The following is a 17,884-nucleotide window of genomic DNA, read 5'->3' as shown; positions in this document are numbered from 1 at the left end:
CTCATATGCATTGCTATTCTTAGAGCGCACAGAGAGCCCTCTTCCACCCCAGGCACAGCTGTGCATCCAGCTCCTCATGCCCAACCCCTTCCTGACCATGGGAAAAAGGAGAAGTGTGGGTGTACCCAAATCTCGGTCTTTTTGTAGCTTTGCTATTGCAAATTGGGAGTTTGAGCTGTCAGGAGTTGAGCAAACCCTTGGCAAGGGAGCAAGGCTCATTCTGCAACAGGCAATGCCGTTCATCACAGCCTGTCTGTGATTTGTTCCCAGCACTCTAAAAGTAGCTGCAACTTCAAAGCATGTTGCATAGGTCACAGCCAATTAATATTCACTTGAAATACTGGTTGGGTAGCAAGAAAATATCCCACTATCCCAAAAGCAGAACAGGGCTGAGAGATATCTCTGGGGTGGGAGCTGACATTTGCATTCACCCTTGGCAAATAAGATGGGCCAAATCCCCAAATACTTTAAATCCCCAAAAGCCCAGCCCTAAACCCAAGGGCCAAATTGCCATGGTTCTGCAAGGTAAGCAGGTTTGAATGTGGGTCAGGCTCACAGAAATCAGGAAATGTGAAGAAAGTGCAGAATTTGGGCTTGGTGGGCTCCTCGCCCTGAGCCAAGTATCCCTGGGGAGGACGGATGCTCCGTGCCCTGGCCAGGTTATTCCTGTGTGCCTCCAGCACTGGCCCCTCCTTATTTTGAGCCAGGACCTGGACAAAAAAAAAGGAGATTTGCATTTAATTAGCTGGGGTAAAGGATGTTCTGCATGTTGGCTGCTCTCCTCGGAAAGCACACATTGCAAATTCCAGTCAGGGTGTTAGAAAGGATGCCATCTACAAAGCTTTGCCTTCTTCTCTTCCAGTAAAGCCGGACCCTCCAGAGAGCGTGGTGGCCAAACCTGTGCCCAATAACCCTCGCAGGCTGGAGGTGTCATGGCAAAACCCCTCGTCCTGGCCAGACCCTGAGTCTTTCCCACTCAAGTTCTTCTTGCGGTATCGACCCCTCATCCTGGACCAGTGGCAACATGTAAGTGATGCTGGGCTGGCTGGGACAGGAGGGAGTGGGGGGACATGGTGGCTGGGAACAAATTGCACTGGGAACAGTTGGTCAGAGACCCCAAAAAGAATGTCTATTTACTGCCCAGGCAACCCAGACCTTTTTCCTCTCCTCCTCTGTCTCTCCTCCCTTCTCTCTTCCTCACCATATTTCTTTTAACTTGCATTCTACCTACAACTGCCTCTGCAGGCTCTCCCTGCTCCACGTTTTCATCCACGTCTTCTATCTACTTTCCATACATATGTTCTGTATAAAACCTGCCAACGAAATGTAAAAGGCATTTAAAGTATAAATGTCACCACATTTAAATGTGCCTCTGCCACATTTAGATTTCGAACTGAAGATAAAATACCTCTCACCGTAACTCAGAACACCGTCACGGAGCGGCTGCTGCGGTGATATCGTACTTCTTACTTTATTTCTTGTTTCTTTAAAAAGAAAAAAAAATAGTCAGTGAAATCCTTGGCAGCCCAGAGGACAGATTTCATTTGTTAGCAGCAGGAAGATAACAAATGGGCTTTTTATTTCCCCTCTGTGTGGTGCTTGCATGCTCAGCTTGTGAAGGAAAGCAATCTGGCACTCCAGGAGAGGTGCCGCTATGCTGGCACGGCTCATCCAGCATCGCCTCTGCACCGAGCTGGGCCAGTCAATAGCTAATGAGGTGCTTTGCTTGATATATCAGTTTTTCCCCCCAAGAAAAGACAAACAGGAGGCAGAACCCAGCCCTGGAGGAGCTTACCTGTGTCATGGAGTGAAGTGAGGTTTTCTGCTGGGTGACTTTTTCTCTGTGTGTTGGTTGGATTTTTTGATGAGGCAACGCCACAGGTTGTATTTCAGATTGAAGTACTTGCTGATGGCTTTTGAAAATCATAGGGCAGCCACAGCTTCTCTGGGCAACTTATTTCCCCTCTGTGTGGTGCTTGCATGCTCAGCTTGTGAAGGAAAGCAATCTGGCACTCCAGGAGAGGTGCCGCTATGCTGGCACGGCTCATCCAGCATCGCCTCTGCACCGAGCTGGGCCAGTCAATAGCTCTCACCCTCATAGTGAAGAATTTCTTCCCAAGATCTAATCTAAATCTCCCCTCTGCCAATTTAAAGCCATTCCCCCTTGTGCTATCCCTACATGCCCTTGCTAAATGTGCTTCTCCAGATTTCTTGTAGGCCCTCTTTAGGTGCTGGAATCATTTTAGGTATTGGAAAATCAGAGGAGGGTAGGGAGAGGGTTCTCCTACTTGTCTCTTTGCCCTTCTTTTAGAGGGAAACACCAAACACAACATCATTTTTTTCCAAGATGTGATACTGTTGTGGAAATAGATGATGTTTTTACCCTGCTATAGCCTGATCCAGCCAAGCACACTGCAAATGTAGGGGTTTGCACTCAAAGATGGTGGGAGAGCCAGTGAGCTGCTTCCTGCCTCAACACCTTCCTGCCTGGTCCCTCCGTCAGTGGGTATTAGGTATCATATTTACAGGGTCAGGCCTTTGAGGGGATGGTGTGGCATCTCCATCAGTGCTCTTAGGCAGGCAGCAATGGTGAGAAATACATGGAGGTGTTGGCGATGCCAGTTGCAGGGCCACCCTGGCCAGAAAATGCAGTTCTAGGGCAGTAAAATATTGATTTCTCCTATTTAAAGATACCCCGAGAGAGCTCGAGGTACCAGCCCTCATGGCAGGTGCAAGAAGGGCTGTGGAATGCTCATCTCCCCACATCCCATGAGGGCACAGTAGTCCTGGGTGTTGCTTTTAATCAATATATCCTCTTCCAAAAGACATGTTCCCTGTCACTGGCTGATGGAGAAGTGTGCTTGGGGAATAATTTGCTCAGTGAGCAAGCGCAAGCATTCATCGGGTGAGGTACCAGCCTTGTTTTCTGACTCTCTGGCCCGCCGGCTGGGTAATGAAAAATCTGATTTGTGGATGATTTGAGGAAAACTGCCACTATTCATCAGATGAATTATTTGCGAAGCCTAATCCAATCAGCTCCCAAACACCAGAGGATCACAGCAATGCAGCAGCCAGAGCTGCTCCGACCCCAGGCCCCCCTGGTATGCTCAGCCTGCTTAGTCCAGCCGGACACCCTGCAAATGCAGCGGTTTGCACCCAAAAATGAACCCTGACAATGCCAGCATGCTGGGAGCATGCCCAAGCCACGCTGAGCTCTGCTTAGCTTGACCTATTGCTTGGCATTTTTGGGGGTGTCCTCATCCACCCAAATCCAGCCAGGAAAGGGAAGGATGTGGTTTGCTAGGGCCAAGTCTAGCTCAACCATCAAGCTAATCCTGTGGTGGTGGTGTTGGGTCTCTCCTTGAAGGGACAAGTTCCCTGAGAAAGGATGTAGTGGTCATGCATGCCACATTGCATGGGGGTGTCTTAATTCTTGCTGATTTGAAGGTCTCCTGCCACAAGCTGTCCCCCATCTCGGCTCATGCTGTCCCCTGTGGCTGCTGGCATGGAAAAGCCATTGCACACAGCCTGCTTGCTGACAATGGGGCAGCCTGGGAGAAGAGAAGTCTCCACCAGCAGCCAGGAGGTGATGGATAACCTCATGCTCTGGCATATCCTGTGTGCCCAAGGTCCCTAGGGCGAGGCCTATCCCTGCCTCTTCATGGCAACCCCTCATGGATTGGTTTCAAGCATCTCCTGCCACCCTCTTGGCAGCCCCATGGGAAGCCCAGCATCCCTGTGGGAACAAACCCACAAAGAAGCACTGGAGACTGCCCAGAGCCAGGAACATTCATGCAGGCCCCGCTCACACGTGGTGTTTCTTGTCAGCAGAAGCAGCTCCCCTTTCACCCCTCCACCTCCCATTATCTTTGCAGGGTCTGATTTATGCACAGCACCTCGGCAGGCAGGACTGAATGAGCACTAATAGCATCAGATGGATGTCGAGCTGTCGAATACCGTACGGCCTGATTCAATCAGCGTCTGCTTTCTCTCAGGCTCTTTCTTTCAGGATTTTAATAATGCCAGGGCTTGGCACCAGAAGATGAAGCCATGCATGGCAGGAGAGGTGGATCTTATCAGGACCACTGCTGTGCGAGCTAGCCATAAATGCAGTTTCTCCCCACAGGGAGACACAGGCGATGCTTGGCCTAGGCATCCCCCCTCATCAAGCAATATCTGGGGCTGACCCAGAGCCAGGGGGACACCTTCATTCCCTTGCCAGCACTTTGCAAAGGTGGGTTTGAGCCCCAGTGTGCTGTTTGCACCTCCTTTCCCCTGCTCAGCAGCACCTTTCTGCTTAGGCTATTTATCATTTCTCATGTTGCATTTTGCTGTGAGAATTATGATGATGTGTTCCCATTATCATGGAGAGATGATGATGATGAGTTTCCACTTGAGCGTGCGATGGGGCATGTGCTGAATGCTTCTTGCACCATCGTACTGCCTTGCAGCAGCAGCTCCGTTGAACCTGGGCACGGGCATTTCTTGGCTGTTCAGGATACAGCCACGTCACATCATGTCACATCATGACCCCCCTTCACCCCACCAGCACAGAGCTTGCTCTGAAACTCAAGCAACTTTAAAGTCATGCTCCTCCCTTTCTGGAATAGGGGCTAGTGGTTTCTCTGCTGCCAGAAGAAAGATGGGATATTTGTAGCCTAAACAGGTTTTTTATTCTCTCCTTTTGGCAGAATCTCCCCTTCTGTCTCCTAAATATAAAACATTAAATGTTTAGGGTATCCTTTATTTTTCTCCTGCTTTTAAGTTTGTAATTCAAGCCAGATTAGCGTGGTTTCCTCTTCTGTTTTATAGCCCCATCCTGGCCCCAAGCGAGCTCTCCTAATGCTCTCAGATGTTCCTCTAATGGCTTACCTAGGCTGGAACTGGATACCCTTTCCTAATGGATTGCTAATAGCCTGTTTCTGGTTTTACAGGCTCCTTCAGTTAACTCACAACAGCAGCAATTGCCACACTCATGCAAGCGATCTCCCTGCAAGCACGTCTGCGTGCTCACTCCTAGATGCAAGCTGGTGGCCAGGCACCACCCTGAGCATCTTTGGGGAGCCCAGGGCAGGTCTTGAACCCGGTTTCCTCCCACCCCATAGAGTTGTTGGAGCAGGATCTCCACTTTTCCCAGTCTTTGGAGGGGATCTCATGTGCTGAGCACCGACCAGCTCAGTGCACATCCTGGGAATGTGGCAGGGCTCAGAAGGTATTTCTTCAGCAGTGTCAGAGCTGGTGGCCAGGCCGAGAGAGGATCTCCTCCAGTGGGTTGCCAGCAATTTGCAGATGCCATCGCGAAGTCTAATTGAACCCATTGGCCGCGCCAACAACATGAAATGTTAACGAACTGTGAGGCGGGCTGCGCCTCAGATCTTGAGATTTGCAGTAAAAGGTCATGAGATATTTAAAGCTAATAATGTGGTTGGGTTCTCTCCTTCCTCTTCTGTTTTGGAAGCATTAGAGCCACGTTTGTGAGCATTTGCAAAGGCTAGAAACGTCCTTCTTCAGAAGCAGAGGTGCTCCAACCACCTTGGGATTTTAGGAGCTGAGGCACAGAGCTCCCAGTACAGGCACCTGTGCCAGTTCTGATCCAGGCAAATGATGGGGATTTGGGGATAGGAGTGGGCAATTTGTGGATATTGCCAAATACTTAGTGGTTAGGTTCATTGGCATGAGGAGGGCATGGTCCTCTAAGCTGGCCACCATCACTCATGTGCCAGGGTGGCTGCCAGGATGAGCTCAGGCTGATCTCCCAACGCAAAGCAACATCTATGGGTCAAAGAGGTCAATCTCACAGCCTGAAACAACCTGCACGTGTGTGCTAAGGTGTATATCCTCCCTGCGACAGGCAAGGGGGAGGGATGGAGCTGGAGAAGGCAATTAGTGCCATCGCCTGCCGCAGCTGCGTCCCCATTGCTGGCACAGCAGCAATGTCACTTTGTGGCGGGTGCGCTTCTTCGCACCCATGTGCATCCCCCCCATGCCTCTGCCATTCTGCCTGCGCTCCCCCTCTTTGCAAGGCAACCTTGGCAGGGAGGTCACCCTGAGCGAGCTGGGTTACAGCTTCACGGATGGCAGCTTTTATTGCGGCACTTCTCTTCCTTTCCCTCCCGGCTGCAAAGTCAGTGATTAAAAAAGAAGGGAAAAAAAAGAACTAATAGGTGGGAGCAAAGTGGTGAGGCTGTAATAGTGTTGCTTGGCATGGGACAAGCAGAGCTGGAGCCTTGGAGGAGGATGGAAGTGGGAAATGCTTAGAAATCACCTCTCCATCCCTGAAGGGATGGAGCCAGGCTTGGGACCCTTGGCTGCCACGATCTGGGTGCTCTCAGCCCCCTTGGGAACCTAAAAGCACTGAGCACCCAGCAGGATCAGGCCTCCAAAGGCAGACATAAAGGTGGCATGGAACAGCAGATCACCCATGCACGCACCCATGTACCTGTGCTCACCTGCATGCTTGCACAGCTATGCACAGGTAGGATGGAGGCAGCAAACTAAGCTTCCCCTGCCTGCATTCAGACCATGCCAGGCAGGTGCCCGGGCCCCACAGTGCTGCACCCATCTGCTTTCACCCTATGCACCAGCATGTTAAATGCATCTGCGGGCAGCAAATGCCAGCACCGAGCAAGATTAGAGCTGGTGCTGAGCGCCTTGAGCATCCCTGATCCCATCCTCCCTGCAGCCACAAGCGAAAGCGAGCTCTGCCAGTTGTCACTTGGCAGGAGGGGACAGAGCATCCGCAGGAAGAGTCCCGTTATTAACGAGCTTACAGCTCTGCTTTCAAAGATGCTCTTTATTTTAAGCCAGAAGGGAGCCGTTCAGCCACATCTGGTGTGACACTCATCCTCCCAGACCGGCAGTAGAGCTGAGCTATGTGCAGCAGCAGCACAGCAGCCTTTCTGGGGAGGGTGGCAGCAGGGACAGCAGCTCAGACCCTGCTGGGCTCCTCCGCTACCCTGCTGGCAGTGAATAAGGGGGAGATCATTTTCTTTACCCAACCTTTCAGTTATTCCAGAGCCAGGGCAGAAAGTTTTGTCTAGGGTTAGCCCAGCTGATTCCTAGGGCACTGTGGAAAGAGGCAGCATTTGGGAGCTCGTTTATTAGTAATGAATGTCAGACCTATTTGCTCTCCAGACGTGGCTTCGAAAGGGGAAAAGCAAAACATTTCATTCCTGCTTGGTGACATCTTTTCACAGACTGCAGTGGCTGTTTGGAGCAACCCTCCTGCACTCCCCAGCAGCAGGAGCAGTTATTCCTGCTTTTAGCTTAGCTTGTTCCCACTAGGGCAGGTAGGAGCCTGCTGGGATCCCCCTGCAATCACAGGGACCGAAGGTACCTGAAGTAACAGCTTCTTGTGTAGCACGGGTCCCTGCAAAACTCATTGCAGCCAAGTGACAGGACCTGGCTTCTTGTTGCAGGGAAAAGAGGCTCTGAAAACGAGCCACATTCACCTCCCAGTACCATTTCCTCCATTATCCAGGGTAACTCGTGGAGCTTGCATAGAAGCTGTGAGGAGGCTGTGAGTACATGAGATGCATAGCAGACCCGGTCTGTGCTCTTACAAGGGGCTTCATTCCATGTTTTCCCACTTGCTGTTGGTGGCACAGGCTGTAAGAGTAGATCAGCTTCACCCTACAATAGATGGGGTGCTCCTTTTATTCTGGGGAAGGCAAGCTTATTGAGAATTAATACAACACCAGTGTGTGTCAATACAACACCAGCACGGTCTCTGTCCTGGCATCCACAGAGGTGGTGCATCCCTGCCATGGGATTGAGGGGTGCCAGCTCCCCATCCCTGCATTTCCAGCTTCCCAGCATGGAGCACCCCCTTCCCACACTGGGAGCAGCACTGCGGAGCCGGAGGTGTCAAGGAATGGAAAGCAGAGCCACTGCCACCACGGGGGAGCTGGCAAACACATTTTCATGTGGGATGCAGAGGAGGAGGCATCTGATCCCCCCTTCTCCCCCTCTGCCTCCTTTCAACACACACCAGCCCCCAGACCAGCTGCTGGGGGAGGGAGGATGAGGTTTTCTTACCCAGCCACCCCCCCCATCCCTTTCCAAAGGCCATCTGGGCTTCAGTCCTGCCTGTGCATCACCCTGTCCACAAGTAATTGCTACCTGGTCACGCCGGACCATGAGCAGACCCCGGGTGGGAACAGAGCACAGTGACCTTTTTTACTGCCAGGGCACCGTGGCAGGGTGGGCTGGGGGCAGAGGGAACACAGAGGAGCATGGAGAGGGGAAAGGCTTCCTTAACTCCTGCTGTGCTGAGCACTGCGAGACAGTGATGCCAGTCAGGGCAGGGAGGGGGATGAGGGCACATGCAGACGTCCCCTGTTGGGGTGCATGATATGGATGGCTCATGTGGATGTCCCCAGGGCTCCAGCGCATGTGCGGGAGGAACAGCATGGATGGGGGGAGAGGCAAGCACTGGGAAATCCTCCCCTTCACCTGCCCTGATTTATGTCTCCATCCCATCAATGTGGCTGTGGATGAGCATTGTCTGTCCCTCAGCATCCCTGTTATCCCAAGCAGGCTGATGGGGATATGTGGCCATGGCAAGGAATGGGATCCCAGCCCGAGCTATTGGCTGAATTACTGGGTTCAAGGGCTTTTTTTTTTCCATTTCTCTCTTTCTTTTTCTTTCCATTTTTTTTTTTTTTTTTTTTTTGCAATGCTAATAGCTCTGCATTGCACTGGCTGCTGATCCCTCATTAATCTGGGCAGCACTTCACAGCCAGCCACAGTGACTTTTGGCAGGTGCACAAAGGCAGCCAGCGACACGCAGACCCCCCCGGCCACAGACATTACCATGCACAGCCTTCCTCCAACTTTTGTCTCTGTGTGGCAAGGACGCGGATTAAGGAATTTCTCCCTCTGTCTTTGATGCTGTGTGTCCATCCATCTCTCCGTGACCTCCTCAGTTTTTTCCCCCCCCTCCAGCTCTCCCTGTCTGTGTCCAGTTGGACCCAGTCCCCTTGTGCTTTCCCATTTGCTGACGAGCCAAGGGCACCCACCCAGGCTTTTTCTCACCCACCATGACAAATGCTGGATGTGTCCCCCCACTGCCCGGCTCAGAAGTGCTGCATGCAGAGGTCATATGTGTGAGGAGAGGTGGGTGATGTCTTTTCTGCCTTCGCTTTTATCTGCTGACTAAAGAGTTGCTTAGGGCAGCATCCTCCAAAGACCTACAAGGAATGTCCTCCAGGTCCTCCAGCCTTGGTCCTGGGGGAACATCCCCGCCCCGGGCAAGGCACAGCCTTGACCCCATTGTGCATGCAACCCTCCATCTGCAAACACTCAGCTGCAGGCTGGCTGCAGCTGGGGAGAGGCAGGAATTGCTCCCAAGAGGAAGCATTCAGCTGGGAGGGCTCTTTGGGCTGGAGAAAACACTCCGGATGGAGCAGCAGCCTGGCCAGGTCATTGGGACCTCATCGTGGCTGGCCTGCCTGCAGCCTGCTTGCTGTGGGGCTAGGGAGCAGCCAGAAGGGTTTGGAGCATGCTAAAAGACCTTGAGAGAGGCAAACATCAGCCAGATAAGCCCAGCATCCTTCTGAGCCCTGTGCTCATTCCCTGCTTCCAAAACACCCCCTGACCCAGCACAGGACAAGCTGGGAGAAAGAGGCTTACAGGGAGCTGGCAGCTCACCCAGTGAGGTTTCATTTACCTTGTGTCATTAGGAATTATTTGATGATCACTTTATCATGGCCATCTAAACTGGTGGATGCCACCAAACACCCCATGTGGGTGGGTGCCTGCTGTGTGGCGTGCACAGTGCTGTAAGTGTGTCCTGTCTTGCTGTGACAGTGACCAGAGCTAGTGGCAAAGACATCAATCCCAGGTTCTGGGTGGCAGGAACAACCTCACTATGCCACAGGGCTCCTGTCCTCCCCGCTGTTCCTGGGGGCCTGGGCCATGAAGGTGTGTCCCTGTGAGAAGAAGGTGCAGAAGGTGTCTCCTCAGCTTTGCTGGGTGCCAAGAGCCTGATCCAGCTCTGGCTTTGGTCTGGGCTGAGGAGGGCCGGAGTTTGGTGGGGTTGGTGGGATTGGTCTCAGACAAGAGTCTCTCTGGGTTGGAGGATGAATAGCTATGTCCTGCAGGAGGGACCTGCATCCTTTTCATCTTTTCCCCACCCTCCCTTCTGCCCAGACTTCACAGGATTTCAGTTTTCACCTGTCCCATAAGCGAAATGGTCCAAAACCCTTTTCCTGCAGGATGGGCTGTGCCTAGCCTGGGATGGAAGCAGCCATCCTCCCCATATAGACTATGCTGGGGACCTGCGAGCAGCTAAACAGGATTGCTCTAAGCCTGATCCCTTTATCTGGACAAGAGGCAGTGCATGTGAACCCAGGGCTGGCTCTTGGCCTCTTCAGTATGCTGGAAACTCAGGGATACCCTGCACAGAGCCCCACTGGATTCAGTGGGCTCATCTGCCCCTATGCCATGCTCTGACCACAGACCCCCTGGTGGATATCCCAAGTAGCTGCCCATGGGTCAGACCCAATGGTGATACTCATGGCACAGTGGGATGTTGTCCCCCGGATGGTACGGATGGAGTTGGTACGGATACAAGTTGTCCCAGCGCTTTCGCTAATGGTGGTTTAGGGCTTAAGCACACCTCAGCTTGGCACAGCTCTGCAGTGAACCCCTGTTTGCATCCCACCAGCATTGTGGGTGTCAGCCCCAAATTGCTGGTGCAAGGAGAGGCAGGACTCGGCCTCCCCTAATCCAGACTCTGAATCTGCAGTGATGTGATGGACACACACCTCTCTCCATGCTGCTCACCTCCAAAGTTTTGGTAGCAGCTTCATGCCTTGCAGGCAGCAGGAGGCCCTTTGCTCCATGATGGCTGGGGGGACACCAGCCAGGAGCTGCCTACAGATGTGCTCCAGATGTGGGGCTTTTGTGATCTGGGGCTGAGCAGTATAAGCAGCTGGAAGCTCAGAGCCCAAGGGCCCTGCTGTGCCAGGCAGCAGGCTGGATGTGGAGCTGGGAGAGGGAATAGGGAAAGAAAGGCTCTTACCTGAAGCAAGAAAGCATCCCTGGTGGGGATCCCCAGGAGTGACTGTAGAAGCCAGGGCAGGCTGCAGTTTGTGTGCCAAAGGGATTACGTCTGTGCTGAGCGTTGCACATGCTGTACTAGGAGAACTGGAAGAGGGCTGGGTTTTTCTGAGGGTGAGCTCCAGCTTTTCAGGTAACCCTGCAAGCGTGGTGATGAGATTAACATTGGCCGCTGGCCAGGCCATCCCTCATCCCTGCGTGCACACCATCCCTGCGTGCACACCATCCCTGCGTGCACACCATCCCTGCATGTGTAAAGCTGTAGTGCCAGGGTAGCCTCATCCTGCAAGTGCATTGGCCCAGACACCCTGGGCACCCCAAGAGTGCAGCTTTTCTCTCTCTGGGCTTTGAGATGTGATCAAGGACCAGACAGAAGGTTTTGGCTCCATCTTGGTCCTGTTGTTGAACTGAGTTCTTAATAAAACTCAGCTATCGGTGGTTCCAATGCCTGACCTTCCTCTGGGTGGCTGGGAAGACGTGGAGAACCCACATGAGTTGTGCCATGAAGTTCCCCCCATCTGTGAGGTGCCACTTGTTCTGCTCAAGCATGAGCCCATGGTGGGGTACCAGCACCCATAGATGGGCTACGTCAGACCTGCACCATCCCTCATCCCTCCAGCATCTTTATGATCAACATGTGTTTGGAAAGAAGGTGATTTGTGTCAGCCAGGGCACGGGCAAGGACCAGGGGTGCCCCATGTCCCCGTATGGGGACACAGGCAGTGCAGGGCGGAATGGAGCTGGCAGCATTTTGGTCCTCAGCTTCAAAGACGGGTGGAGGGCAATCTCCCACACAGCTTCTGTGGGATGCTCCTGCCCTGGTCCCCTCTATGTCCTCAGAGCAGGACCCAGAGACCAAGCCTGGCTCCATCCCTGGAAGGTCACTTGTGTACTAAGCCCTCCTTTGTCAGCCAGGCGTGTCTGCTCTCTGCTGGCCATGCAATGGGGTGCATTTCAGCTGAGCATCTGCACCCTGGCACAGGGTGCCCAGAGAAGCTGTGGCTGCCCCATCCCTGGCAGGGTTCAAGGCCAGGTTGGACACAGGGGCTTGGAGCAACCTGGTCTAGTGGAAGGTGTCCCTGCCCGTCGGAGGGGTTGGAACTGGATGAGCCTTAAGGTCCATTCCAACACAAACCATTCTGTGATTCTATGATCCCTCTGTCCTTGAGCCAAGATCCAAGTGGATCAGAGATCCCTGGAAGGTGTGGACACAGCCTGGGGTCAAACCATTGCACCAGCAGCTGCATCCCCAGAACGGGATGACCACTCATGGCAGCAGAGACAACAGGACAGAGGGAATTTTTCTAGGAAAGACGGGTAGTCACGGCTTGATCCTCATCCAAGGGCCCAGCCAGAGGGATGCAAACTGAGCCAGTGGGATGCCAGGAGGCATGGGAGCAGGGTGGCTGGTTGGGGAAGACTCATCACAGCTCTGGCAGTGATGCCCAGAAGGCGTGTGCACACACCGCAGCTGATGACTTCAGCACCCAGCCACCACCAAGTCCAAGCAGAGCCTGCCCAAGCATCTGCTAGATTCTGGTGACCTCTAGAGGAAGCCGCTCTGCTCCAGCAACTCAAGTTTGGGAGCAGGACAGGGTCTCACTAGGCCTTTAGCTTAGCTGCCACTGGGGAGTTCTCCCCTTTTAGCCCTGTCCTGGGCTAATGCCTCGGCCTAAAACCCCATAGCACTTCCCCAAGTGCCTCGGAAGTCTCGTTATCATTCTCTAGCCGAGCTAAACCTGCTGATCGTCTCATACCTCCTGGTGCCTGGGGTTTCCTCTGACCACCCTGCTGCCCTCAGGTTGAGCTGTCGGATGGGACATCGCACACCATCACGGATGCCTATGCTGGCAAGGAGTACATCATCCAAGTGGCAGCCAAAGACAATGACATCGGCACATGGAGCGACTGGAGCGTGGCTGTCCATGCCACCCCCTGGACGGAGGAGCCCAAGCACCTCACCACGGAGGCGCAGATCACAGGTAAGACCCCCCTCCCAGTACAAACAGGCTGTGCCCGCAGCAGGGGTACCCATGAGCCCTGGCTGAGGGTCCTTCTTATCTGGCTCCATGTAAGTTCCATCCCCAGCCAAGGAGATCCCCCCAGCACCTGAGGGGAATGCAGCCCTCCACCCTACACTTTGCCCCCCACCCATGGCCCTGACAGTGGGTGCAACTGTGGCCTGAGTGACCTAGTTTACTTGGTTCTGGTATCCTCATCACCAGGATGATTGGGGTGTCATGTTATTTTGATGATGATTATTATGATTATGATGATTATGATTATTATTGTTGTTATTAATGTTATTATTATTATTCCCCGAGGCCTCTGGCCCTCCCTTACCAGTCCTACCCCCTCCACACTCTGACCCCGCACAATGGCTCGGGGCGGTGCCAATTCGAAATAAAAGCCACAAAGTTAACAAGCCTCTGTTTCTAGGAAAGAGCTGGGACTGTGTCCAAATGGGCGTTATCAGCCCTCCGCTTCCCAGAAGGACTGGGGTTGGACCCTGCACTGGTTCCCCTGGCTGGCACCGGCGGTGGGGCAGGGGGATCCACTGCTGTGCAGGCAGGCAGTGACCAGGCCTCTAGTCAACACTGCAGATGTGAGGTGGCCAGATGTGCATGTGGGGAGGGGGTGTACTCACTGCCCCCATCCTCCAAGCTCTAGCCTCTGAGGGCCCTGGCAATGCTCTCTGCATGGGGATGCGGTACATGAAAGACCTGGATGAAGGTGCCTCCTACATGGAGTGCCTCCCCCATCTGCCAAGCCAGCACCCAGCAGGGCGCCGGGGGGTTCAGGCAGCAGCAGGGATTTGCAGCCCTTCATCCCCAGAGGGATAATCCCCTCCAAGGAGGGCAGCAATGCTGGCATCAGGGTTTGGGGTTTGCTTCTGTACCCACCTGCATCGTGCCAAACGCAAATACCACTTACAACAGCACTTTCCTGCTCTCTGTTTGTCATGTCCCTCACACATTTGCCTCTCGTATGAGTGTCCTTGGCTGCAGCCATGCAGGGCTGATGTGTGACACCCCGGCTCTGGGACTCAGCCTCAGCATGATGCCTCAGTGGGGTCTGAAAGATGCTGAGACAGACCCAGTCTGGGGTGGCCTCATTATCCACCCCAGATTGTGTGGAGGCACTTTGGGACCTTCTGGATGTGACCAAGGCTGCCTCAGCCTGACTGACCATCCAAGCTCTCTCTGCAATCCCGCAGCCCTCCACAAGGACAGACAACCCATCTGGTCCTGTATAGAGGAGAACAAGCCCCATGAGCCACCTCAGCAGCCACAGACATGTCTGGGATGTTCCCTGGACAGCGGATACTCTCTTCTGAACACTTCTGGCCATGTCTCCATGACTTCTTAGCCACATTCCTGCCGAACTGATGTACAGAGTAGTCCGGCCGGGCAGGATGGGGCTGGGAGGGGTGCCCAGCAATGCTTGGTAGTGCAAGCATCTCTGGTCCAGCGTCACAGCAATGACAGTCTCATGGACCACACCATCCCCTGGCTCATTATCCCAGCCTCCTATCTCAGCCCTAGTGTGGCATACAAGTGAAAGGGGCTATTTGGGGACAGGACAGTGCCATGTCCCTCCTAGCAGGGAAGGGGGGCTGCCTCTATGAGGCACATCTCCAGGCACGCCAACTCCTCTCACCGTACTCTTTCCCTCCTTGCAGAGACAACAAGCGCTAGCACCTCCTCTTTCATGCCACCCCCCACCACCAAGATCTGTGACAAGGGGGCCGTGGTGGGCAGCGGGGCCGTGGCAGTGTGTTGGACAGCTGGACTGGTCTTGGCTGCCTATGGCATCCTCTTTATTTAGTGAGTATCACCCAAACCATGGGCGTAACAGACAGGATGTGGGTGCAGGGATGTGGGGACTCTAGGGGCTCCAGAGTGGTTGGGAATGGGGTGTTCTGACCAGGATGTGTGTGAAAGGCATTGAGAGCAAGCCATTTGGGGCTTTTCTTGCAGTTTTATTTTAAATGTACCCAACCTAGCTGCTTTTCCAGATTGTGTGTTCTGGAGGAGATCTCAAAAATGGCTTTTCAAACATTTTCCACAAAGCCTGCAGAGGGATCAGTCTTACATGTCTCGTTCTCAGCAGCCCTCTCCCCTCCCCACTGATGATGTTTTAAGAGGCCAAGAAACCACGTGGAAATCTAAGCCCTTTGTGAAGTGACAGAGGAAAAACTGTCCAAGATCAGAAAATTCGAAGATGCATCTCAAAAATGTCTTTGGTTTGGCTTCAAATGGAGCTGGCAGCCTGGAGACCCCCAAAATAGAATCATAGCATCAACTAGGTTGGAAAACTCCTTTAAGATCATCAAGTCCAACTGTTACCCCAGGTTGCCAAGTCCACCACTAAACCATGTCACTGAGGGCCTCATCTACATGGCTTTTGAGCACTTCCAGGGACGGTGACTCCACCACTGCCCTGGGCAGCCGGTTCCAATGGCTGAGCACCCTTTTCGTGAAGATATTGTTCCTAATCTCTAATCTAAACCTCCCCTGGCGCAGCTTGAGGCCATTTCCTCTTGTCCTATCACTTGTTACTTGGGAGAAGAGACCAGCCACCTCCTCAGTCCCTATTCCTCTCTGGGCCTGGGCTGCTGTCTCATGGGTGTCTCCCCATCCCTTTTCACTGTACCCACACTGCCCAAAGACTGGGGATCTGTCCTTTGTGTCACTTTGTGGGATGAAGGATGTACCACCCGTCCTTCAGTGCTCAAGGAGGATCCATTGCAAGGCAGTTCCGATGGGCATGGGGTCCTATGCTCCTCTCCGGCTGTGTCACTTCCACAAGTGACATTAGCAGTGGCAATGGGAGAGGGGGGAAGACACAGCCAAGAGTGGATGGGCAGGGTCCAGCCCTGGGAGGAGGAGATGGAGCTGTTTGGGCACCTGGGTTCAGGTAAGGGGTAAAGTTCCCTGTGGAAACAGGCAAAAACCTGCTCTGAGAGTCCCCTCAGTGGCTGGGCATGGCCAAGCATGGAGCAGGACCAGTGACCCCTCTCCTTCCGCTCACAGATCCTCATCTGTCCGTCCATCGCATCCCAGCGCAGAAGACGCCTTCCCACCACCCACCGCCGCTGCCACCCCTTGCCTCGCTACCCCATTCCCCGGGTTAAGTCTCTTTATCTCTTCGATTTTGCACACGTTGAGGATGTATCACACTTCTTGCCATCGCTTCGGATGAGGACAGAGCTGCTGCCGTCCCACGGGGAGTCACAAAATCCTCTCCCAGCCCGGAGCGAGGAGACGCACTTGTCCCCCCCTCTATCCCCATGCCCCTTTTCCCAAGCAAGACAAAGCAAGCCCGGTCACCGTGCTGCAGCTGAGGACCCCGCTCATACAGCTAACCCCCCCCACGCCAAAGACGTGCCCGCCACCCTGACACCCACCCAGGTGACAGGGAGCATGACGGTGCACGGAGAAAAGGGGATATGAAAATGGGGGGGGTGGTGAGGGGAATGATGCTCCCAGCTGTGGACCCCCCTATGGAAGAAGAGGGTCCCCCCAAGGACCGGACTCGCTCCCCTGAGCTCGTGACCGCGTGGTGAAGCTGAAGGGGTGAATGGGTTGGAGAGGGGTCTTGATCTCCTCCGAGGGGATGGATGATGGAGGGAAGAACTGGTGGCTTTCAAAAGTGTGGTTGGGAGCAGGGAGCTGGCAGGGTTTTAATGGGAAAGAAAGGAGGAAATTAAATACCAATAAAACCCCCCTGCCCCTTGCTGAGCGCCTGGAGCTGCCCCTCTGGCTCCCCCCCCTACCCAGCACCCTGCAGGAGCCTTCATCACCCTCAAGCCCACATCACCAACAAACTTTTAACCACATTGGATACAGGGAATCGCCCTCGTTGACGTATTTGTCTCACTCCCCAACAAAAGCAGCATAGCTCTGCTGTTGCCTTTAGAGCTGGAGCCCTGCAGACCTGTCCCCCGCTGTCCCCTGCTGTCCCCAGCTGTCCCTGTGCCTGCTCTGCTCTCCATCCTGCCCCAAGCCCTGTTTTGTAAAGACACCACCTCTTGCCCCTGCCTGGACCCAAGCGCAGTATTTAATACCGTACGTCCTAGTATTCCCACTGTTGACATGCTGTATTTGAATTTTTTATAGATGTATATATATAAAAAACAAAAAAAAAAAATCAAAAAAAAAAATAGAGGGGATAAAAATAAGCTCACACAGAGACAACGCACACATGCGCACACACACATGCACCAGGAGAGACCGTCTTCATTAAATGATCATTTCATGATGTGTAGCAGCTCTGGCTGTTATTTCCCTTCTTGTCTGGAGTGGGTGGGTTTGTTCTGCCCCACTCCTGTGTGTGGGGATGGCTTTGATGGGGGTGGTGTGGGGATGGCAATGAGGGCGATACAGAGCCTGCCCTGAGGCCCGAGCCCATAGTATCGTCTCCCCAGAGGGATGTGGGACCCAAAAACTGGCTTTTAGGACATCCTGAGAAGGTGCAAGGGGGATGATCACCCCTGGAAACCCTATGTGATGTAAAGCTGATGGATGTCATCACCCTGCAGCACAGAAGCTGGAGGTGGCACTTAGTCCCAATTAATGCACTTTCCTTGTCTGATTAATAATTTCACATTAGGAAAATGCCACTGGCCCAGATGCTCTGAATTAAACTTCCATCAGGGCAGGGCTCACAGGAACCTGGCACAGGCACAATGAGTGCAGGAAAGCACACTGTGGCAGGATCTGGCCTCTCCCTATGTGCTTTGCTTGTGAACATCAACCGGAGCAGAGATGTCATCGAGCTGCAGTTCATCCCAGGTGGAAAAAAGCTCCACTTTTTA

At 53.4% G+C, this 17,884-nt stretch overlaps 1 protein-coding gene across 1 annotated transcript; it reads left to right on the top strand.

Annotated features, from left to right (window-relative positions):
* Window positions 1–512: 512 nt before the first annotated feature.
* On the top strand, window positions 513–17,337 carry CNTFR (ciliary neurotrophic factor receptor). The gene is made up of 5 exons (XM_030470578.1): window positions 513–525; window positions 791–1,026; window positions 12,866–13,046; window positions 14,747–14,891; window positions 16,101–17,337. Coding segments are annotated over exons 1-5 (576 nt in total). The 3' UTR covers window positions 16,102–17,337.
* Window positions 17,338–17,884: the final 547 nt, after the last annotated feature.

The sequence above is a fragment of the Strigops habroptila genome, chromosome Z (assembly GCF_004027225.2).
Source record: "Strigops habroptila isolate Jane chromosome Z, bStrHab1.2.pri, whole genome shotgun sequence".
Classification (NCBI taxonomy): Eukaryota; Metazoa; Chordata; class Aves; order Psittaciformes; family Psittacidae; genus Strigops; species Strigops habroptila.
The sequence above is the reverse complement of the archived record's forward strand: the minus strand, read 5'-3'. Positions and strand labels throughout refer to the sequence as shown.

Coding starts and splice junctions, on each gene's coding strand:
- CNTFR (XM_030470578.1), top strand. Junction 1,027..12,865: donor TCCTGGACCAGTGGCAACAT/GTAAGTGATGCT, acceptor TGCTGCCCTCAG/GTTGAGCTGTCGGATGGGAC. Junction 13,047..14,746: donor CACGGAGGCGCAGATCACAG/GTAAGACCCCCC, acceptor CCCTCCTTGCAG/AGACAACAAGCGCTAGCACC.